The sequence below is a fragment of the Callospermophilus lateralis genome, chromosome 8 (assembly GCF_048772815.1).
Source record: "Callospermophilus lateralis isolate mCalLat2 chromosome 8, mCalLat2.hap1, whole genome shotgun sequence".
Lineage (NCBI taxonomy): Eukaryota > Metazoa > Chordata > Mammalia > Rodentia > Sciuridae > Callospermophilus > Callospermophilus lateralis.
In genome coordinates, this window is record NC_135312.1 from 86,428,359 (window position 1) to 86,453,731 (window position 25,373).

Consider the following 25,373-nt stretch of genomic DNA (forward strand, 5'->3'; position numbering starts at 1 on the left):
GGAAGGGAAGGGACTCTGTGTTGGGTCTCAACAGCAAACAGAGGCACATCCATTGTTGGAGCTGAGGGGACCCACAGGGAACGCCGAGGTGGCATTAGTAGCATTTCCAGGCCTGAAAGGGAGGGAAGGAAGGAGTGTTTCTGGAGCCATATGGGAGCTGGACTGTGAGGAGGCACTTGGGGCAGAAGCCAGTGCAGGGACATGTGGCACAGCCAGGATTACAGAGCCAAGATGTTTCCAGGGGCCAGAGCTGCCCCAGCGGTTTCTCCCTTCATCCTTTGCTGCCTGCTAATGCCTTCCATTGTGGAGGCAGGAACACAGCACCCCACCCCAGGGTAATCTCTAGAAGGACCCCCACCCCCGCCCTGCCTGGCGTAGACAGCAGTGGATAAAGAGGAGCATGGGCAGTAATTGGCACAGAGAGCAGTGGGCAGAAGCTTTGTATTCAGCATAATTTTCTACTTTCGTTTCAAAGCATTTCCATTCTTTAGAGAATAGCCATTGCTGCCATATTCTGGGGAATGAGAATATCAGCTTGTGAAAAGTCTAATTAATGTGCTCATATTTACTCAGGTGGCCTATCTTCATCACTTACTGATTCCTTTTTTTTCTTTCCCCTCATAAACAGTTTAAGTGAAAGAAAGACCTATCATTTATGACAGTCCTAAGGGGTGAGGGGAGATCCAACTCCGTACTTCCAGCTCCCTTATAAACAAAACAAAACCAAAATTTCCACAAAGCACCCACACCCACCCATTTATTGACACCTGTGTAAAAACACACACACAGGCATGTTCACATACGCTCACTAGCAACTCTAGAATTATTGTCAGAACTTTTCAGGTACTATGTTGATTTAGGGACAATTGGAAATGCCTATTAGAGTTTGGTGGCGGATAAAGTGGCAGTTGATAAATCTTGAGTCAGAAAGGAAGGGGAGCATCATTAATTATTGCTATGTAGGACACTTTCACAGAACAATGGAAAGATTCAGGCAGATGTTGTAATTCTGGGTCTAGTGGTTCTGGTGTATCCTGGGCTGGGGAGTGAAGCACAGTTCTGAGAAATCTGAGGAGGGCTGGTTAGGATTTGGGAGCTTTTTTCCACCTATTGCCTCCTTTGTTAATTCAGTGAAGCGCATTTGCCCTCCAGCTCTCAGCTGGGGAAGAGCAAGGTCGGTCTGCTCTTTGCACTGGGCCATGACAGTCCTTGCTCCCTGTGCTGCTTATAGGAGGCATTTCCCATGGCATATCCCATACCTCTCCAGGGCTCCCATGCTCCCCTGCCTCACACCATCAGGGAATGCTAATAGCTGCCCTTTCCTCCCACTGTCACAAGGGGTCAGACTTCACTTGTTTCTTTGGTGTGTTGCCTCCTGGCCTGGATAGGGGAGCATCAGAGCAAAGGATGTGGGCCCTGTCACTGCACTAGGCAGTCCCTTCACGTGGATGCTCGGTGCCAGAGGACAGGAGGTGTGGGGATTGGATCCGAGTTTGGCTTGAGATGTGACAGTAGTAGTCAAGGTAGAGGAACTGCGGGGAGGTGGAAAGGTAATGAGCAATATTACATAGTAAAATGTGTTTTGTAATAAATCTATAACTGGTGAGTTGGAAGGTTAGGGCATAGAGATGTGGCTAAAAGAAGTCATCTGTTTATGTGCAGTAATCAAATCTAGGCAAAAGGGTCAGTTTGTGAATGAGTACGTAAAAGAAGAATTCCATAGGGCCTGGCAGTGAACCCCGCTGCTCCAAGAGGACTGCAAGATGTGAGAAACACGTGGTCAGGCCGAAACGGCCAAGCACAATGTAAAACATCACATATATTTGATTATGATTACATAAAATGTGTGGACAAAAAGAAAAATTAGGAAACTGCAAAAAAGACAGTTGTATTGAGATAATCCAATCGTGAGTGATTTTCCCCTTAAATTTTCTTCAGTTGATTCATGGTTTAACTTTAAACAAAGGGGCAGAAGGGCAGTAAAGAGGCAGATAAGAAAAGGGAAAGGTTGGTGCCTTGGTTAGCAGGCCTCAGGGCTAGGAAGACAGCGGGTAGCTTTTTATGTTGCAGGCAACAGAAAGGCCAGGACTTCTTAAAGCAGGAAGGTGCCTTTTGGATTTGGCAGGCGTTTCCTGCTCGCTGTGACAGAGCCGGAAGGACCTGGTTGAATGAGTGAATCCAGTCCAGCGGTTCATATAGAGGTGAAGAGATGAAGCCCTGTTCTTTTCCTCCGCATTGTGTCTCCACATGTCTAGCAGCCTTAATTTCTGAGAAAGCAGACCCATTCATGGCTTGCTGGAGTTGAAGGAACTGTATTCCTTCCAACATGTAGTTATTCCCTTACTCATGAACATTTCCTTTTTCTTCCTCTGACTGAACTGTAAGCTCCTGGAGAGCAAGACTAGTTCTGCTGTTACCTCAGCACAGCTTGTGTAACCAGAATTTTTGTCTTGTTGAGGCTGATTTTCTCCCTGTGCCTGCCTGCTGTGGAGGCTGTTCTAGAGGAGGAAGCGCACTCAGTGGGGTACCTTGGGAAGAGATGGTGAATGGCTGAGAAAGTACAGCTGCAAGTGATCTGTTGTATGTGGAGAATGCAGGGAAGGAAGGAATTCAGGAGTCCAAGGTAGAATGAATGGTTCTGTGCTCAGAGGGCATCCAGGAAGGACTAGGGGTGTAGATGGAGACCAGCAGGAGTGAATTTAAGGTGCCCATACACCAGGGAGGCAGACTGAGAGATGGTCTGAGCTGGGGGGAGCTTGCATTAGAAAATAAGAATTTGCAGGTTGTTTACACACAGCTCTGCTCAGTGCCCTTAGGGATGGGGGAGGGTGTAGAGGGTAGGCAACCACTGACTTTGCCATTGTCATAGTGTGACCTCATTCCACTAGTGTGGAGATTGAAGTCTATCAGGTAAGTCTGACCAGTGTCCTGGGGGATGAATATTTGATTAAGTGGGTTGAGAAAATGGAAGAATTGGCAGAAGTTTTATATGAAAATGTGTACAGCAGCCTGCTGATTTTGTTTTGCTTTGCTTTTTGTCTCTCCACTCCACTCGGTTATTCTCTGTTCTCCCCCATGTCATTCCTGCACAGTCCTATTAGGCTAATTTTCTGTGCACGTTACTGCTTATTTTACTTTCATTCACAGCCTGGTACCCAGTGTGCTTCCCAACTGGGCGTTCAGAATCCTCACATTGTAGTGTTTTGCCAGGATTTATGTCGGGCTCCATGTGTCTTCCATCTTTGACAAAATGGATGATTTTTTGCTTTTCAGACACAAAATCTGCTCTCTGCCTCCGTGCTTTTCCTCATACTAGTTGGCTTAGTTAGAATTTTCTTTGTGCTTCTACCTACCACATTTTATTTGTCTTTCAGAGATTAACAAACCACAGCCTGAAGGCTAAATCTGGCCTGCTATCAGTTTTTATAAATAACATTTATTGGAAAACAGCTTCACTTGGTGGCTGCTTTTGCACTCTGATGGTAGGGTTGAGCAGTTGCAGACACCTCCAGCCTGCAAAGCCTAAAATACTCACTCTGGTTCCTACAGAAAAAGCATACTTTTATGTATGCTGTCAGCAGCTCTGCAGTGTGCTTTTCCAGGAATCAGGGTTATAGAATTCCTGATCCTTCCTCAGGAATGGGGACAGAGGGCTAGGAAGAAAAGACAATTACAATGTTAAAATTAACTTTGACTCATCTTATAGATCATCTCCCGTTTTCAAACTCAGTAGAAGTCATGGTTTTGTTACCTTGTAGGGGGGCTAGGTTTATTCTTTCTATTCAGCAAAGAATCAAAGAACAGGACACAGAGATAGCAAGCAAGAGCAGGTTATTGCAAAAGCTACAGAGATAGACTTCTCCAAAGAGAAGGGGCACTAGAGCTGGGAATCTGGTAGAGTTTTGACCTGTTCTCTTTATGGTCTCCTCCCCTGTCCACACGTTCCTATTAATGATAGTGCTCATTCTGTCCATGTGTCTGTTTTAGTTTTTTTATTGGATTCCCTCCTTAGGAGCATGAGTACAGAGTGTTTGTCTGATTGGGTCTCCTGCTTATGTCCATGAGTACTTTGTCACGTAGGAAGTTGACCTCATTAGAAGACTCTCTCCATGCTCCTTTGTTCTGGTCCTGTCCCTGACGTCCTCACTTGCCATCATACCCTGGCTCCCTAAGCCTTTTTATATCTCCTTGTTTTAGGTAAAGCAGTTTTAAAATAACTCACTAGGAATTGTAAGTGAAAAGGCAAATTTTTGCACTGATTATGGGGTGACAGTCATTGTTCTTTAGAAAATGGGGATAAGGTCTAAAATGTTAATGCAAGATCCTGTAAGTACCTATTGGTTCATTTCCATAGTAATCTATTATTCTTTTTCTGTCCTTTATTGAAAATTGATAGAGGACAAGCATATTGGCTTGTGCTGTTGTGACAGTGTCTTAAACATGTTAAGTTTCCAATGTATCGGGGACTTCTCTTACTTTTTTTTCATCTCTAGTAGATAAACAAGCTGATAAAGATGAAAATTCAGCCTGGAACAACCGGCAGTTAAAGCATTTGTGTAATTCATTGATAAATGGTTCCAAGGGATTGAGAAGACCAGAAGCTTATAAAAGATTGGGCAGATCAAGTGACCGTTGGATTTTTGAATGGAACTGATAGGAAATAATTCTACCTGGAAGAAATTTTGGCAACAAAGTCTTTTATATGCTACTGATGTTTTAATAAGTCACATATCTTAACTTCATCTGTTAAATTTCTAATATGAAGCTGCATTAAGTCTTTTTGAAAAGAAAGCGCAGGTAGTTAAACTATGAGAATCTTTGGAACTTGTACATCTGAGGTGGAATTTATTTTTCATGCTTACTTTCATACATACTGTCATATAAATGCTCTTGCTAATTGACAGTTTTACAAAATCAGACTTGATCTGATTGAAGTCTAAGAACATAGTCGTCTTCTACCTGAGATGTATATTTAAAGGCAGGAGCCTGTTCCAGGTTAGGGAGGACGAGGCCTGTGTGTCACAGTGCAGAGGTGCTCTCTCATTCTGGAAGCTGGCTGCAGTGGTAGTAGTGGAGGGGACCGGTGGAGTTGCAGTTTTCATGTCCTATCTGTGGGGTTGTTTTCTTTTTAAAAGAATGAATTGTCTTCATGAACTTAGATTTATGAGTTACTACAATGTGTATCTCACCAGGCTAGGCCCTTTATATAATTTTCTTGTTAATAATAACACTTAGAATCTCCCCATTCAAAGTTTTAGAAGGTGAAATTCAGTCCTTAAAGGCACAGGCATGACTGGAAACTGGTAGACCTATAATTCAAGCCTATAAATACCCCATTGCAAAGCAGTGCCTCTTCTGAAACCCTATAGTGCTTCTTCTCTTAAAACTTGCCATTATGGGGAACTTCAAACATAATCCAACTTCAGTAGTTACCAACTGTAAGCTAATCTTATTTACTCTCTACCCCCGTTAGCTCCTCATATTATTCTGAAACAAATCTCAAACCGCATGTCATCTCATTTGATTACTTCAGTATCTATTAAAAGCAAAGGCTTTAAAAAGCACAATCACAATGCCACTATTGCACCTAAATAATAATAGTTTCTTAATATTTTCAAAATCCTGTCAGTTTTCAAATTTCTAGTAATTCCATAGCCACTTCTTTCTCTCCCTTTCTTCTTTTTGTTTTTTCTTTAGAGTTTGTTTAATCCAGGACCTAAATAAGATCTATAGATTGTAATTGTTTGATATGTCTTCTTAGTTTTCACTTTTAATTTAATGTTACTTGAAATTTCACGAATAGTACCAGGAACTCCTGTGTAATTTTCACCTAGATTCCACAATTATTAACATACTTCATTTCCATTCTTATTCTCACTCTTTTGGGAGTAAGCTGCAGACTTGATGCCTTGTTACCCCTCAGTATTTTCATCTGTGTTTCCTAAAAATAATGACAGTCTTCTACCTAACTGCATAATGATAATCAAATTCAGGAAAGTAGCATTGATGCAAAACTGTCTAATCCATGTATTCCATTCGTATCATGCCATGTTGTAACAGAGTCTTTATGGAAAAGCCAATGAACTACAGCAAGGTATTCTCTTTACCACCATTCCTTCCTGTTCAGAACCTAGATCATGTGCCTTTAATCTCCTTATATCTAGAACAGTCAGTCGTTATCTTGACTTTCATGACCTTGATGTTTTTGTAGTTTACGGGTAGCTTTAGTCAGCTTTTTCACTGCTGTGACTGAAAGACCTGATGAGAACAATTTTAGGGAGGAAGAGTTTATTGGGGGGCTCAGGGTTTCAGAGGTCTCAGTACATAGAAGGCTGGCTCCATTCCTCAGGGTTTGAGGTGAGGCAGAACATTGTGGCCTTTTTCCTTTCTGTATTTTTTATACCTTTCTTCCACTGCGAGAACTCTTGTTCTTATTGTCCTCAATTTAGTGGCTTATTTGTCGTACCTCTTTGTATGTGGTCTTCCAGTCAAACCAGTTGTCCTCTCAGGTTTGGACCTGTTAGCTCCAGGTACCAGCCAGTTTCCTTGATCCTGCTGTTGTAGACTTGTGCCCCCCACTCTGTTCAGTGACCCAGATTAGCCCATGAGGAGGACTCATTAATGCTTAGTAAGTGTGACTTCAGGGTTCAAGACTTCATGTAGAGGAGGCAGGGTAAAGTGAGGGAAGAAAGGCCATAAAACTAAATTCAGTGATGAGATTTATTTAGGCTGGAACTAGAGTGGCAGAATAAGGTCAGATAGTCATTCTCTAAGTTAAGGAGTATTAGTACTAGTGTACACTCTTTATTCATTCTTTTTTGAAGGACTGGTATGATAGAGTTTGGAAATAAACTGATACTCAATCTAGACAAGCCCTGGAGTTCTGCTGAATGGTTTTGGGGTCTTTCATGTCCACGTAAAATAAAATTTGAAGCAAATTTAGAAGGATAGAAAAATTTTCAGATCTGCATATCCCTCCTCTATTCTAAAGCAAATAATTTTGAATGCTGAAGTGTTTGTATCATGGACTTTGCTGTGCTTTGTACCTTATGTCATATTAGCTATTAGGAAATAGCTGGTGAAAATCAGCCTTCTTCATATATAAAAACCAATAGGAGAACTTAATAATAATAATAATAATACTGTAAATCTTGGCCATTACAAAAGGTGGCAAAACAAATGAACAAACAAAAAAGTCCTAGTCAAGTGCATTGTCACAGTCTTCCTCCTGTGCCTTTGTCATGGTGATAGGAGAGTGTCAGAACTGAAAATAAGTTGAGGAAGATGTCTGTTGTTTGGTTTAAAGAGTATTAGTGGAAGGAGGCTGTTTCTCTCTCTAAGTCAGGCTTGGGTCAGCATCATAGGAGGCTGTGCCAGGGATAAGGGCAGTAAATACAGAGATCCTACACTGGATTGTCTCTGTTCTGTGAAATTACTCCATTCTCCAAAGAACCGTAGCTTTTAAGAGCAGTCTTCTGGTAGGTAGCAAGCACTGTATAGGAATGAAACCAGAGTTGTAAGCAGGAAACAGTAATCAGTTCTGTTAATCTTATAGTTGGTTCCATTGTCTGAGTAACATCAGTGATTCTTGTAAAAAGGGGGAGTATTGCTGCTGCACTATAATCTAGAATCCTGACACTGGATCACAGTTCAAAGTAGGGTTCTAGTTAAGCAAAGTGGTAAACATAAACGAGCATATTTGAATAGTAGGATTTTGAAACTACAAATGTATCTACCTTTCTGTCTTTATTTAATAAGGCAGTGTCTTCAGTTCTATGAGGAGTTAATTGAAGCGCAGACCAAGAAATTATATCTGTTGTAATTGAGTAAGATATTAAGACCAGAAAGAAAGTCTGACAGTTACTCTAGTTTCCAGTGAATGGAGAGAGTAATTATTATAAATCCATGACTAGTATATTACATATCCTCAGGCATGTAAGATTTATTTATTATTGTAGCTAGAAGTGTGCATCATGTTGCTTTAGAACAAATGGTCAAAGCAGAACATATTTTTCACCGATTTCTGATTCTGAGCATGCATGTGTATTTTTTAAAATATATATATTTAGTTGTAGTTGGATACAGTACCTTTATTTTATTCATTTACTTATTTTTTATGTGATGCTGAGGATCGAACCCAGCACCTCACACGAGCTAGGCGAGTGCTCTACTGCTGAGCCCCTCCCCCAGCCCCTGCATGTGTTTTCTTAATCCTAACCATCAAACTTTAAAAATTTCTTATTCTGTGGAAGGTGATATTAGAAATTCTTCACTCTGGAAATTCTCTTTTCAGATGCTGTCTTTGCATTTCAATTACGCAACCCAGTGCACAATGGACATGCTCTGTTAATGCAGGACACTCATAAGCAACTTCTAGAGAGGGGCTACCGACGCCCCGTCCTCCTCCTTCACCCCCTTGGTGGCTGGACAAAGGATGACGATGTTCCTTTGATGTGGCGTATGAAGCAACATGCTGCTGTGCTGGAGGAAGGAGTCCTGAATCCTGAAAGCACAGTGGTGGCCATCTTCCCATCGCCCATGATGTATGCTGGGCCGACTGAGGTAGGCCGATTTTGAGATTTTCACTGCAGCAGTGTGAAGCCACTCTTACTTACACAGTAGTGTCACCAGCTCACCTGTTGATTCTCTGTTACGGGAGGGTCTGTTCCAAACATTCAGTGTTCCCGAATACTCTCCTATTGGCAAGGATGTTCCCCACCTGTAGCCCCCAAGAAGCAGCCTCCTTGGGAAAGGGAAGGTTGGAGAGATTTCTCTTACTCTTCTTGTGATTCTTGGTACCAGCTCTGAGGGTGAGATCATTCCCTGCAGATAGAAGCCTGGGTGAGGCTGGGAAGATGTGACACAGGCCCTCTTGTAACTCTTGGCCATGTTACAGACACAGCTGTAGCAATGTTGATATTGTTCCTTTAACAAAATCCTACGTCACTGTCTCCAAGTGACAGATTTTATCTTATTTTTGTTTTATTTAAATTTGCAAAAGTGAAAGGAATTTCAGTGGGGGAAAAAACCATGATATCTTCAGTCAGCTTTCCTTCATTATAACAAATATCTGAGATTATTAACTTATAAAGAGGAAAGGTTGACTTTTGGCTCAATGTTTTAGAGGTTTTAATCCATTTTCAGTTGGCTCTATTGCTTTTGGACCTCTGGTAAAGGCTACATATCATGACAGAAGTGCATGGTAGAACAGAACCATTCATGTCATGGCCAGGGAGTGAAAGAAAGGAAAAGGAGCTCAGGTCCTACAATTCCCTTCAAAGATGTGACCCCAGTGACTGGAAGATGTCCCATTAAGCCCTACTTCTTAGAGGTTCCACCAGCTTCCACATGTAACAAGTTGGAAACCAAACCTCCAACACATGGGCCAGTGGGGACATTCCATGCCAAACTACAGCATGTTCATCCCCTAATACAAAATGCATTCAGTATCTTAGAAAAAGGTTCAGAATGTTTTCCATCTGTTCTTTGTGAATGATTGGAGCATAATTGAGTGAGAGGTAAAATTGCTTCTTGAAATTGTGTTGGGGGTGTGTTCTGGAATTCTACTTCTTGGTCAAAAGGAATGTTTGAGATTTTTTAATATCCATATGTAAAGAAGAGGACTTGATTAAGTTTTAGCTTCAAGGCAAAGTAGGCTTTCAAAAATATTTGCTAAATGAATGAATAAATCAGTGAGTGACCTCAAAAAGAGTGGGTGGGAAATTCTCAGTCATCTTCCTGTTGATTTTTCAAGATAAAGAATGGAATGCACATTATTATTGCGTTCTTTTTCATCCCTGCCTTGAAGGGTGATGAATTCACTTCAGTTTATCTGAGAGGCAAACCCTTTCTAAAAAGATCTAAGTAATTCAGTCATATAAACTCTGTGATGTCCTCCTCCAGAAACAATTTCAAAGGGAATCCAAGACATTTAACTGTTCTTTGGGATCAAGCCTAAACATTTTTATTGGAGTTTAGTTATGGGGTTGTATACTCTGTTACCTCTTTATCTGAGAAAAACAGACAAAAGAAGCAATAACAACAGGATAAAAGATGAAGTTGTATTTGACTCTTCTTTCAGGGCCAGCCTAAACATTGCATTGAAACTCCCTTGTCAAGTAATGCTCCACATTCCGCTCTCTTTAAGAACTGGCCAGTGATGTTCCTTCATGTTCACTAGATACTACCCTGACCTTTAGTTCTTGCTTTTCAAAGAGGAGCCTTTTGTTTTGTAAATAAAAGTAACAGTTTTGTTCTGGTGATTCTCCCAACCTCTCTTAGTGCTGATGACATCTTTGGTATCATTTAAAAAAAAAAAAAAAAATATATATATATATATATATATATATATATATATATATGTTTTGTAGTTGTACATGGAAAGAATGCCTTTATTTGTTTATTTTATTTTGTATTTTTTTGTGGTGCTAGGAATCAAATCCATTGCCTCCCATATGCTAGGCAAGTGCTCCATCACTGAGCTATAGCCCCAGCCCCTCGATATCATTTTGAAGGAAGATATTTGAACTGGTATTCTCCCAAATTAAAGGAGAATTATTTTTTACTTTGGGAATGACCCAAATGCATTTAGGATTGGGAATGGGCTTAAGATCAATAATCCCATTAAAAGCCAGCTGAGAAAATGAAGGAATTTACCTTCCCCTGTTTAGGGCCTGTTTTGTCCTCTTTCTATTTCTTATATTGCCTATTTAAAAGTGGAAGAGATATGAAATTATCTCAATTAAATGAACTAAAATTTACTTTTTAAAAAGTGAGAATGGAGGAATAGAAAAATAATAAAACAGACAGTCATAGTAAACAGAAGGTCCTCTTTGAGAGAGTACCATATAGGGCCAGGTATACTCCTTTGTTTAAATTGGAAAGATGTTTATGTCTTCTGACTTCAGAGCCAGGTATTTGTGAAGGAAGTTTGAAGAGAAGGAACCTAAAGGTCATGGCTTACCCTAGCATCATCCTGTTCCAGGGCAAAGCTGAATCATTGATCCCGAGTGGTAAGAGATGTCTTTCCTCACCCATTCTGGTTCAAGGCTGAGGCACCTATAACAGATAGATTAACCAGTGGAAAGGACACCTTTACTTAGTACAGGTTTTACATGATACGGGGACTTTTGGAAACAAAGACCCAAAGAAACAGAGAATCCTGTGAATTCTATGTTAAGGTTTTTTTAAAAAAATTTTATTTATTCTAATTAGTTATATATGACAGCAGAATGCAGTTCAATTCACATTACACAAATAGAGCACAATTTTCATGTCTCTGGTTGAACACAAAGTAGAGTCATACCATTCATGTTTTCATACGTGTACTTAGGGTAATGTTGGCCCTCTCATTCCACCGTCTTTCCTACCCCATCCCTAAGTCTCCCATCCCTCCGCTTTGCCCAATCACAGTTCCTCCACTTTTCCCATGCTCCCTGCCCGCCCCCATTATGGATGAGCATCCACTTATCAGAGTGAATATTCGGCCTTTGGTTTTTTGGGGTTGGCTTACTTTGCTTAGTATGGTATTCTCCAACTCCATCCACTTACCTCCATGTGCCATAATTTTATTCACTTTAATGCTGAGTATTATTCCATTGTGTATATATACCATAGTTTCTTTATCCTTCAGCTATTGAGGGACATCTAGGTTGGTCCACAGTTTAGTTATTGTGAATTGAGCTGCTATAAACATTGATGTGGCTTTGTCACTGTAGTATGCTGTTTTTAAGTCCTTTGAGTATAGACCAAGGAGTGGGATGGCTAGATCAAATGGTGGTTCCAAGTTTTCTAAGGAATCTCCATACTGCTTTCCAGATTGGTTGCACCAATTTGCAGTCCCACCAGCAATGTAAGAGTGTACCCTTTCCCCCACATCCTTGCCAACATTTATTGTTGTTTGTATTCTTAATAGCTGCCCTTCTGACTGGAGTGAGATGAAATCTTAGAGTGGTTTTGATTTGCATTTCTCTAATTGTACAGATATTGAACACTTTTTCATATATTTGTTGATTGATTGCATATCATCTTCTGAGAAGTGTCTGCTCAGTTCATTGGCCCATTTAGTGATTTGATGATGATGATGATGATGATGATGATTTTGGTGTTAAGAGTTTGAGTTCTTTATATATCCTAGAGATTAGTGCTCTATCTCATATGCCAAGTGGTAAAAGTTTGCTCCAATTCTGTGGGCTCTCTACCTCACTGGTTGTTTCTTTTGCTGAGAAGCTTTTGTGTTTGAATTTGTCCCATTTATTGATTCTTGATTTTAATTCTTGCGAAGGAGTCTTGCTAAGGAATTTGGGGCCTAATCTGACATGATGGAGGTTTGGGCCTACTTTTTCTTCTAATAGATGAAGGGTCTCTGGTTTAATTCCAAGGTCCTTGATGAAGAGTGGACAGTGAGTCGTGTAGGAATATCTTGGAAAAAGGAATGATGACCCCTCTGGGAACTTGGCTAGGCCTATTGGCTCAGATTCTTCTCTATATCTCTGTGTCTTCAGGAACCTTCCTTTCCTCTGGGTACAGAGAGGACATCTGGGAATGTGAGGATCTTATGACCTACTTCAGGGTAAAGTCAGCTGGGTTTTATGGCTTTATTCAGGGGTGAGGAGGGAGAGAGATGAGAATGGCCTTCCTGCTTCTGCTGTTTTCTTAGATGCTTAGGTGATATGTTTTGTGGAAGCATGACCTAAACTCCATCAATGCCTGGCTGTAGCAGAACCTGCATTGGCTTCTGGTCACCACCCTCAAAAGCATGGTCTAATAAAAATAACACAAAAATGTTGCCAAGGAGTAGAGGCATGGGTTTGGCCTGGTTTGCTACCAGCTGGGCTGTAATTTCACCCTAGTCCTTTCTCTGAACCAGGTGTGTACACCTTGAGTGGTCATTTAAAGGATGTACAAGTAAAACTAAGTTTCTGTCCTATTCTTAGTCATTTTCTAATTTGTCTTACTGTAACTTCATATTGAAGGAAGTCATGAAAAGGTACATGTTTTCTATTGAAGGAAGTTAGAAAAGCACACATTGCATGCATTTAAAGAAATTTTATTACTTGAACACAAGCATATCAACAGCACCCAGATTTTAAGAAAAAGACTTCAATCAGTGCCAAAAGCTTTTTTTTCTGCCCCCTTTAATTTGTATGTGCCCTCTCCACAGTAGTCTCTGCCCTTGCACCTGATGTTATACACACATTTTGCTTCTGTTGAGGATTGTGTAACTCTGGGAAGCAGACTCAGAGGGCAAAAATAGGATTCAGAAGATTTATTAGGGAAAACTCTTAAAATCAACACTTGTGTAAGGAAGACAAAGAAAGAAAAGGAGCAGGATTGAGCAGAGGAAAAAGTTGAGCTCAGTCCGTGGAGGCCTATAGTTTGCCCCTAGGGGAGTTCTGGAAAGGCCCTTCAGAGATATCCCGAGTTGCATGAGACACAGGCCCTGCAGTCCATGCCAACCAGGCTTTGGCTGCTTAGGGAGGGGCACGTGTTGACACTGCTGCTCATGTCATCAGGGTCCTCTCTAAAGGGGGCAGTCCCTGCTGGGTGTCTATTGGCAGCATTCTAAGGAGCTGGGGACTACTCTTACTGACCTGGGGGGACTTGAGCCCTATGCAACTATATTCAGTCCATCCTGTCATGATACTTCTGTGACTGAAACCATACACTCCTTTGTGTCTGGCTTTTTAAAAGTTCCCATTATGCTTGTAAAAAAATCACCCTTCTTGTTGTAGTTAGTTTTGTATTGAAGGAAGTTAGAAAAGCACACATTGTTCATTCTCAATGCTGGGTAGTGTTCTGTTGTGGGATTTTACCCAGTACCTTTCAGGGGCATGTGGGCCATTTCTGGGTTTTTGCTATGAACAGTGGTGCTGGCGTGAAGATTCCAGCGATGCTTTCTTGTGAACGTGTCTGCTGGCTGTAGCTTGGAGTGGGATTGCTGGATCATGGAGTGTGCTTTTTTATGTTCAGCATTAGATGATGCTCCAATCTGTTTTCCAGTGTGGCTGTACTGTTTTATACTCCCATCAGCAGTGTGACCCCACCAAACTTGATCCTCTTTTATGTTAGCCATTTAGATCTTTTAGTCCTGACTGTTTAGCCAAGCACTCTAACACTTTCACTGTTTCTTTACTAGCCACAAAATTCTTCTCATTGGACCAGTTTCACTGAAGAGGAAATGGAGATGTGTAGTAAATGAGTTGCAGTTATAGATAATGATGAAGAAATAAAATATAATAGCAGTTTTACTGACTTTATTGTATTTGTCAGGCAATATTCTTAGTGCTTTACATATATTAACAAAATCCTTTATAACGATAATATGAGAGTAGGTATTACAATTGTTTGTGATTTACAGATAAGGAACTTGCTCAAGTTCAGATAGTAGTAGAAGAAGTAGTCATAGAAATTTGAACCTATGTAATCTGACTCCAGAACCATGCTGCACAGTTTCACAGAGGTTTTACTATTATTTAATGTTAAAATATTTTTAAAAATATGTAGATACTTTATTTTTTGAAAACAGACTGAAAGTAAATTGATATAGGAGTTCCAAAAGAATGAGTGAGGATATTTCTGGCTAGTATTCATCAGTGGTAGACTTTCTCCAGTGACAGAGGGACTGTCAAACATTTATCCCAGCCTACAGTGGTGGTTTGATATTCTTTGTATAGTTGTATATATTCTTTGCGTTCTTATTCTTGTATTCTGTTGATACTTGCCTCATGTTGGTAGTAACACCTGCTGTGTTTTTTGTTGTTGGTGCTGGGAGTAAATAGGATAAATGTAAATCACCACATTGCCTGACCCATGTCCATGTATGGAATTACTATTATTGGTTGCCTTTAAAAAAAAAAAAAAACACTGAAAAATTACTGTGCCTGAAAAATCACTGTGCTGCACATTCCCAGTTACCTATTCTGTTCCCACATAAGGGAGCTCTCTCTATCTCAAGGCTGCTTCATATATATAGCAATATGGAGGTGGGGGATTCTCAATAAAGAGTCTTTTGGAAGTCTTTTGGAAGATCTGGAGTTTTGAATGTAGCAGAAAGCTTGAGATGGCCTACCTCTCATAGGCTTCGTGTCAGAGCTTGCATCTACAGCCTGAATTGAAATGTCGTGTGGTGTTTAATAATAAAAAAGTTATTACTATATAGAAAATGAAAGTAGCCATTTTTGAATGCCTGCATATGTGTCACATACTGAACTTATGCTTGTGAAATACACATTTTTTTTTTCCATTTTACCAGTGAGGTTACTGAAGCTCAGAGAAAGTAACTTAATCTCTATCAAAGAAACCCCGAGCTGGATAGAAGTAAAATCAAATTTTATTCAGGAATTATTTCAACAGGGGAAGAGAGACTTTATTATAGATAGAGTGAAACTCAATTCTGAATACAGTGCAGACAAGTGGGGTTTTATAGCAAAAGAGCAGGGAGGGCTCAGGGGACAGAAAATGAGGAAAAAAACATTAGATATTGACAGTTGTAGTTAGGATTCTTGGTGAAAGTAGGCTAAGTGAACACGTGTCACCTGGGGTGCATGGAGGATGAGGAATTTGAGCAGACATGAAGGACCATTCAATATGGAGGTGGGGGATTCTCAATAAACAGGCTTAGCAGGAATTTTGCTATAGCTGGGTAATGCAGTCCCCCCAAAAGATGGACACTGAAGGACAAGACTAGTGTACCCACATCAGCCTGACTGAAGTTGAGTCAAGAGGACGGTCTTTGTCAGCCTTAAGACCAAAGAGATGCAGAGCTGGGATGGCAGTGGGCCTGGTTGACAGGCTGGTCAATGAGAGCTGCCTTTGCTCTCATTTCATTGCCACTAAATGCCTAGAAGTACCTTATTTGCTAGGAAGAGTACATAGTCACACTAAAGTTGTATTTGTCAGTAGACCTCTACTCAAAATGTAAATTATGAACTAAGAGATGTGGTTCTCATCAGGAAGCTCCAGATCTGGTGCCTGGGCAAAAGGCAATTTTAACATCTGAACTTTTAAGTTATAAACTTTGGAAATTCTAGTAAACATCTTCATATTTTAAACCATTACATGTTTTAAGGCTTATGACCTGGCAGTATTTAAACTGTTAGCTTAAGTGGTTTATGAAAGCTATCCATTTTCCATTTCTTTTTCTTTAATTCATCACTTGTGTGTTTGACTTATTTGGTGCATTTGCAAACCTTTAAGTGAAGCATTTTCTTATAATAATACACACATACACACACCCTTGTTTTTGTAGCTTTTCTAGTGACATCAGGAAGAAGTCTGCCAGTAACGCTTATTTGCCAACTAATAATAATAAAATAAAAACAATGATTCTTCCTTTAATCGTTTTCTGTAGGTCATTTAGAAGGCATTGATACCAGATTTGTTTCCTTAGCACAGATGCTTTTCAGAACAATGAGCAGCTGTTAAGACTGTTTGATTATCAGCAGGATGTTCCTGATTTTCCAGTCTATAAAGATTTAATGTCTTGATTCCTAAATTCCATTTTAGGAATGGGGTGAGAGGAAGATTGGGGGTAGAATTAACTTTTTAGTGCTAAAATGGTGTTATCAGTGTACATGTTTAACCATGTGAGGAGTTCAATGGCAATATAGGAAATTCCTCATTAAATACTAAATCTGTATTTATAAAGAACAAATGATGCTTTCTAAGACCTGTTACATGGAAGTGCTAAGAGGAAGGTACAATTTGGAATGTGGCTATGTATAATGAACAGCTATATCCAAGGCTCATGAAGTTTTAATGAGGATTATCAATTACATTTGGGCAAAAAACTCATTTGTTGGGGGTGGTACTTTGTTTTATCACGAAAGTTATTCATGCACTGTTAAATGACTCCTTGGTAGAAATTGACTCTGTGTTAATGAGCAGATGCCCTTAAACAGGGACAATGGGGACATATTGCCATATGAATGCCTTGTTTTACACCAGTATCTGGAGCAATAAGTAGGGTGTCTGTTAGGCTATAAACCTGTTCTTACCTGTGAACATTTCCAGAAGCTCCAACAATCTACAGGGACTTTTTACTTCTTGAGATCTGAGCCTAACTATATAAGCCATACCACTCCCAAATAGTAGTTGTAGTTTTAAACTTCTTTGGGGTTTTTGATAATTCTGTCTCCTACTCATTTATTTTATTCACAAGTTTCTTGCATTTTGGATGCAAGACTGTGAATCTATATAATACTTTATATAGATTCACAGTCTTGCATCCAAAATCTTTGTTGTGAAATGTGAACCTCAATAAGTTTTCTACCATGTTCCTGTTACATTGAAAAAGTAATACATGGCAAGGATACAAATTAATACTGCTTTCTAAAAAGATCTTACATGGGCCTCAGGTACATTAAATTAGATTGGTCATAATCTGTGGTACATGGTACTTTATCATAATCATTTGTTCATGAATTGATTGCTCTTTTAAGATTTCAATCATATATTCATTTTTATTTTTTGTTGTTTTGGTATTGGGGGTTGAACCCAGGGGCACTTTACCATAAAGCTCTATCTTCAGCCCTTTTTATTTTGAGACAGGGTCTTGCTAAGTTTCTTTTGGCCTTGCTAAGTTGGTTGAGAGTGGACTTGAATTTGTGATCCTTCTACCTCAACCTCTGGAGTTGATGGAATTTCAGGTGTGCACCACCATGCCCAATTATTTGATATTTTTTTAAAACCATCTACTGAAGAACTATGAATTGCCTCTGAGAAATATAACTTATATCTACCAGGTACTTCTAATAGTCCCATGTCTCTGCTGCCATTCCTTTCCCCCAGTGGGTAATCAGGGTCTTTAATCTTGTATATTTTTCCTTGTCTGTGCATACACACACCCTTGCGTGTGCCCATACACACACAGTTTATCACCATGTACATGTGCTTAAATGATCTATTTATTAGCTTTACTTGTTTTACAACTTTTAAAGAAAGGTATAATGCTTTATGTTCTTTTGGACTTGCTTTCATTGCTTATGGTACTTTCAGGTACCTTTATGTTACCAAATTCTTCCATGTGGTTGTGTGTATAGCTGTAGTTCATCCATTTTCACATATGTGTCATGGTGTTTCATTAGGAGAACATACTGCACTTTGTGATTTTTCTCATTGTTGAAATACTCGTGTTTTTTCCTTTTCTCTGTGTTTTGTTTTGTATTATTTTTTGCTGTTTATTTATTTTTAACAACTGTAAAATTAAATAGTGAAACTTTCAATCAAAACATTGGAAAACAGGAGAATAGGAATATGGTCCTGAGAGATTAAAAAAACACACACACACAAACAACAACAACCAAAAAAAACCCCACCACTACATGACCCCTGGTTCTCTGCCTGGAGACGGTCTCCTGACCTCCGCCAGGCAGTTGGAACCCAGTAAAGCACAGTGATCTTGCCGAGCTTGGGAAGCAGAGACTGGGATCATGGCTGTGGAACAGCTCACTTGCTGAGTGCTTACAGAGAGGAGAGGGCAACACAGAGAGGAGCACAAGACTTTGAGAGTGTTTTCCATCATTCTTTGGACTGTGCTTGTGCAACTCTGCAAGGCCTAGTAGAGTGTCTGCAGTAAGTTTGAGGGAGATGTGGAGACACTACAGGTCACAGAGTTGGAAGATGCAGTCCAGACCAGTTAGAGGGGAGAGAACTTTCCTAAGACTGGGCTTTAGACCTCCTTGAAGAAGGTATGGTTTCAGCCTACTGTATGGTGGAGAATTTCGCTGGATTGTTGGACCAGAATTGGTTCATAGATTCCAGAGAGCAGAAAATAGCACTCCAGGGCTCAGATGAAGCTCAGGCTGCTGAGTGGGAACTTGGAGTGAGTTGGTGTTAGGAGCACACTTGTACTTGATGCACAGTGGGTGAAATATATATTGGTTTGGACACAGAAACAACCATCTGGGGCACATGTGAGCACAAGCTGGCAGCGTGCAGTGGGAGGCAGGGATCCCCTGCTGAGGCAAGGCTTGGAGTGGCCCTGTGTCCATGGGAGGAGGACTGCAGCAATCTGGTCACTGAGTTCAGACTAGGGCTTTGAGGTCTGTGAGAAGGATTGTGCAGCAAGCTGCTGGAGCGGAGTGCCATCAGATGTTCCCTACACAGTCACGACTGACAGACCATGCAGTAGAAGCCAGAAAAGTAAAATGTAGTTTACCAGGACCAGGAGGAGAAGCAGCCTTCCTCCTGCAATGTCTTCCACTGATAAAAATTAGCATCATGCTCACTGTAAAGAAGAAATGCTTAAAATATTCAATCTCTCATCTCTGAGTGGGTACCAAGGGGTAAATTTGAAGTCAAGAGACAATTGTTTCATAACTGATACAAAAAACTAGACCAGACCCACCCAACAAAGGTCTAAAGCCAAGCCACAAAAAGATAAGGAGAGATGTCACTCAGTTACTGCTTGCTAGAATTGACTCTCAATACTCTGGAGAAAAACAATGCAATTCAGATTCCTTACATCATTTACTAGCCCATCATACAACAATAAATGACTGGAAAGAAGCAGGAAAATGTGATTTCTAATCTAGAATAAAAGCTGTCACTAAAAACATACAATGAGATGGCAGTAATGTTGGAATTACCAAGAGAATAGTATCTGAAGTGAAAGCATTTACTGGATGCCCTTAAATGTAGACTAGAATTGGCAGAAAAGGTCAATGAGCAAAAATCAGAAACTTATTTTAACAAAAGGAAAAAAAAATTGGGGAAAAGATGAGCAGAGCCTGAGTGATTTGGGAATATCATTAGATGTATAAAGTATGTCTGGTTGAAATTCTAAAAGGCAGGGAGTGCGGGAAAGAAGGAGAATATGTGACAGAAAAAAGTTTTGAAAAAATAATGGTTGAAATTGGTTAAAAAAAAAAAAACCTACACATTTAAGAAGCATAGTGAATCTCAGGATGAATCCAAAGGGAAAAAAATAAAATATGCATATATAATCATTCAGCTGAAAATTATTTGTAAAGAGAAAAGGAGATAGGGGTGGGAGAGGGAACATTTCATCCATAGGAGCAATAGGATGATGGTTGACTTCTCAGTAAGAAACAGAAGAAGTGGAGTAATATCTTAACCCATTAAGTCCCAAGTTTCCAATTCTGCAAACACAGCACAAATATTCAAAGTTACCATAATATGTTTATTGCTCAATTTAAGTGGTTTTTTTTTTTTTTTTTTTTTTTTTTTTTTTTTTTTTTTTAGGATTGAGTCCAGGGGTGCTATCCCACTGTGCTATCCCACTGAGCTATAACCCCAGTCTTTTTAGAATTTTTAAATTTTGAGAAAGGGTCTTGGTAAGTTGCTGAGGCTGGCCTCCAACTTGTGATCTTCCTGCCTCAACCTGTTTAATCTCTGGGATCACAGGTGTGCCTGGTTTCAAATTTTTTTTGTTGTTGTTTTTAAAATATTTATTTATTTTATTAGAGTTTCTGGTTATACATAGTAGTTCAATTTGTTTTTCTGTGTGTTCCAATAGGACAAAATTGGTTAAAGAAAAATTTAAAGAAGAAAAAAGGGTGAAGTAAAAAAAAATCTTTTAATCTATATTCAAGCAAAACTATCATTAAAAATTAAAGGTAAAGTAAAGACATTTTCAGATAAATGAAATTTAGGGAAGAAAAAAGTTTCCAGAAACCTTCAGCAGAACCCTTGTGGGTTCCTTTATGTGCTCAGATGCTCTTGGTGAGTGGCTAGGAAGGCTGTGAGAGCAAAGACCTGGCATTTTCATCCTTCCCAGAGTGAGGAAGCTCCTGCCATTGAGGAACAGGAAGATTAGGGAGATGATGAGAGATACTTGCAGAGACAAACAGCAGGGTTTGCCACATATGATTTAAATTACTTTTGTAATCAGAAAATAATAGTATTTGTTAGTTGGCTTATAGATACAAGTAAAGCAGAAAATAAATCGTTTGTTGTTGATTGACCGTTTACAGACTCTTACAGGGCTTTCTAGAAAACCTTTAGAAATTACCTTGTATTCCTTCAGACACCATGCTGACTTCTGAGCATCACAAGATAATACCTCCTGACCTAAGTCTGCCAGGGAGATAAACAGGCAGCTTCCTGGTTTTCAGCCCTCTCTTCTAGGCAGCATGTCACCTGGGATAGCTGACTCCAAAGTCTGCATTCTTAACTGGAAATCTCTGTAGCTCGCTTGCTTTGCATCCTCTTCGTTAAAGGTTATTAATTTCTCAGGTTATAAGTTGACTCAGCAATAGACCTTCTATTTATTCATGTTGGTTACAATTTTTAAAGTAGTTCTCTTTGGAAAACCATTCACTAAAATGTAAATTGAAGTTAGTCGCCTGTAGGAGAATGTTGATACCCTGTTTATTCTACTCACATTTAATTTACTCATATAACCTATAGAAGTCTAAGAGGTGAGTTGATTTTTCTGATAATTTTTAAAAATTCAATTAGAACTATCTGTTGCCCACAGTATGGAGCATACTAATCCCATAGTAAGGTGCTTAATTTGTGGGGGATGGGAGCTCTCCAGTTTTCTCTCTCGTTTTAAAACTACAAAAGGGTTTGGATTAAATGATTTGAACTTCTTAACATTAAAATTAAGTCAAGACATTCTCAATTTACCAATATTTTGGTGTTTGAGAGATATTTAATGAACAAATCAAGTTCATTTAACTCAGTAGAAGCAGCTTCTGATATTCATGAGGTAGAAAATATTTTCCATTGAGTTGCAGAGTAATTAATTGATCCTAAAAGTCTGCCTGATCCCTAGGTAAAATTTCTGAGTCTGAATTAGTAGAGGCCATTGGTGTATCTTCTGTGTGGGAGCAAAGGGGAATGACCAGAATTTTCATGAAGGGCTGGACTCGTGGGAGGAAGAAGGTGTAGCATGTACCTGTGTGTGGAGAGCAAGTCTGTTAGCATCATGTTTACCATCTTGTTCATACAGAACTAGCACAGCTCAATGCAAGTCATACCAGTGCTCAAGCAGAACAAGATTCAGTTACAGGAGCTTGGGGTTCTCTCTGTTCAACTGTCAAATGGGGAAAGAGAACCACGGTAGTGCTGCGGGGCCTTTATGGGCCACATTTAGAGGTACTACATATGACTTTGGCTCTGTTCTTTGGCCAGAACTCAGCCATATGGCCACACTGCCAGGGAGGATGGGAGTGGTATAACTGTGTATTCACAAAGAAGGATGCAGCATGGTACATAGAAACACAAGTACTGAAAAATAAGGGACAGAAAGTCAAGGTAATTATTGACTAGGAAGAGCAAGCAGTTGTATAAGGAGGGGAAAAATAAAGCTGATAATGGCTAACATTTATTGTATTCTTACTGTGTACCATGTACAACTCCAAGCCCTCATGTTTCATTTTTTTTTCTCTAAAATTTTATGAGATAAATACCATTATAATTTCCATTTTACAAGTGATTTTACCAAAAATATTGATGTCACTGTTTGGGTAAATGGAATGGAAAATGAAGAGAGTAGAATAAAAACAAAACAGCATCTTTCGTAGTAGGAAATCTAAATGATGTGAAAATAATGTCTCTATTATGTAGTATGTGACAGAGTCCAAACAAAGTAGCAGAAGTATGTACCAGTAGAGATGTCACAAAAAGTCAAGGGGCTGGGGGTGCAGCTCAGTGGTAGAGAACTTACTTTGCTTAGCATCTATAAGGCCCTGGGTTCCATCCGTAGCACCACAGAAAATAGGAGCTTACCCCAAAAAAGCTGAAACCCTTCAGTATGACCAATTCGGGATTGCCCTTATATACTGCACTTCTAAAACTTTGCTTAAAAAAATGCAAATACCTGTATTTATTATCCATTTGCTACTTTTCAATACTTGGTCATAAAAGTATAGATATCTAATATGCAAACTTTTATTCTAGGTGCAGTGGCATTGCCGAGCAAGGATGGTGGCAGGAGCCAATTTTTACATTGTTGGACGAGATCCCGCTGGCATGCCTCATCCAGAAACAGGGAAGGATCTTTATGAACCAACCCATGGTGCCAAAGTGCTGACAATGGCCCCTGGCCTAATCACCTTGGAAATAGTTCCCTTCCGAGTTGCAGCTTACAACAAGAAGAAGAAGCGCATGGACTACTATGATTCTGAACAGTAAGTTTTGCATTCTCTGCACAAATCTGTGTAGCCCTTTGCAGTCCAAGCTGCTCCCAGGGCTTTAGAGTATTACTTCATCTTTACAACTGTTCTGATGACTGGCTTTGTTGCACCCACTCAGAATAAGGCAACTCATCTCTCATTTAAAAGTTAGAAGTAGAACTAAAAATTGAATCTGTTTTATTGTTCATGGTTTCAGGAATTTTGAGTTGAAAGGCAAAATTGAGAGTTCTGTGTCTACCATGTCTGCTACCAACTGTTAGCACAAATTATTGCTGGTATTGAGCACATATGTATCTCCCTTTGACTGACAAAGTTATAGTAATTTCTGTCTATAGGTAATTTCTATAGGTGGTGCGAGCTGTGCATTCAAAGTGGCACTGTGAAGCTATAGAATCAGAAGTTATAGATTTGAGCCCTGTCTTTGCTATGTGATCTAATTAGTCCTAAGTTTTAAGGGTTTTTTTTGCCCTTATTTTCTAATCTCTGGAATGATGGCAGTGGACAAGGCAGTTTCCCCCTATATCAAAATCTGTAATTTTTTTCTATGATTTGGAGTAACTAGTTATTTTTACATTTCAGTAGGTGCTTATACATAAGACTTGTTTTGAGACTCCTGTATAGTACACTTGTTTTTATAGTACAAATTATGATTAACACTCAGCAAGTAAAACAGATTAAGCAAGAAGAATACAGTTATTTGTTAGTTTACTTTTGATCAGTGTCAACTCTCTTGACAGGCACTACTGAAAATTGACTCAGTCTTGTCTTTTTTCTGTGGCACTTTACACTGCCCCATATTCAGGAATGATGCTGACCCTGACATGTCCTCACTTGATGTGGCCCATTTTGTCATAGTGTGACAGGAAAGAAAAAGAAATCTTTTTAAAATTAAAACAACAGTTTTCATTGCCCTCTTCAACCTATAGGCTAAAAAGCTCCTGCCTTGAATTCTAGATTTAGGCCCTAAGGAATGGTTTCTAAAATAGATATATGTTTCTTTTTGGTTAATTTCTTTGAGGTAAAATAAGTTACCCAAATAAAGAAATATTATTGTTGCCATTGGAGATTGGAGAATTTGTTGATTTCTCATTTAATGACAAATAATTCTGAAGACAGTGCACATTTTAGATGGCTTTCTGAGTGATAACTATAGCTAAAAATAAAAGAAAGTCTTATGAGAGTGAATGAACAGAAAAGGTTTTCATAACTGATGCAGGCAAGTGTTAAAGAACTCCTATCCATTTCTTAGATGTGTTCCCTGAACACTGTAACCCATATTCCAGCATAGTTCTGAACCACCATAATTTGCAGCTAACCAGAACATTTTTATCCTTGTACAAAATCAGATTCCAAACATCTAGGAATAAATAGTTTGACATCATGTGGGTTTTTGGTTTTTAGAAAAACCTTTAAAAATATATGTGTAGCGGGCCACAATGATGCAAGCCTGTAATTCCAGCTACTGAGGAGGCTGAGGCAGGAGAATTGCAAGTTGAAGACCAACCTGGGCAACTTGCAAAGACTGTCTCAAAATAAAATTTTTAAAAGGACTTGGGAACATAACTCAGTGGAAGAGTATGGGTAACGGCAAGCTTCTTGTTGGGGAATTTTCTTCCTGCCTAGGAGGGTGTAAGGTCTAGGATAATTAGTGAAGAACAAATGACAGAGTCTGAAATATATTTTCAAAAGCAGAGGCCCTGATAAATCCAGTCCACATGGGAGCTGGAACTAGACAAAAGAAAGATGGCTCCAGTAGTTCATTTAAGGGAGTATATCAAAGGTGGCGATAAGCTTTCTAAGGCAGTCTTGCTTCCTGATGTCTTGCAATTATCAGGTTAATTAGCATCTTGTCAGGTCACACCCATCTCAGGTGCTGTGTGGGACATGACAGATTGGGACAGGAATTCACAATGTCTCTGGGCAATCGCACACAGAGGAAATGTCCACTGGTAGTTCCCAGACACCAGATGTTTCTATTCCCTAGGCTACGATACATGGTGGCTCACACACAGCATGGCTGGCTTGCGACAGAAGAGTGCCTTCCTAGCCTGTATGAGGTCCTGAGCTCATTCTCCAGTACTGCCCCACCCCAAAAGTGTATATATGCATGCGTGTATATTTATATACACATACTATAGTTTCACTAAAAATAATAGCCTTAAAAGTGTATGCTGAAGGTTATAAATTGACTTTTTTCTACCAAGGGGATGCCTCTTTTGAAGCTTTAAAAGGAAGAATTACAAGAAAAATGAAAGCAGTTATAGTAAA

The 25,373-nt window shown here is 39.5% G+C and overlaps 1 protein-coding gene across 1 annotated transcript in view; it reads left to right on the plus strand.

Annotated features, from left to right (window-relative positions):
* Papss1 (3'-phosphoadenosine 5'-phosphosulfate synthase 1) overlaps positions 1-25,373 on the plus strand; it is a 121,237-nt gene that overhangs the window by 84,688 nt on the left and 11,176 nt on the right. Inside the window, exons 10-11 of the mRNA XM_076864096.2 lie at positions 8,294-8,562; positions 22,870-23,099. Of these exons, the coding sequence (XP_076720211.2) occupies positions 8,294-8,562; positions 22,870-23,099 (499 nt within the window). The remainder of the gene's footprint in view (positions 1-8,293; positions 8,563-22,869; positions 23,100-25,373) is intronic.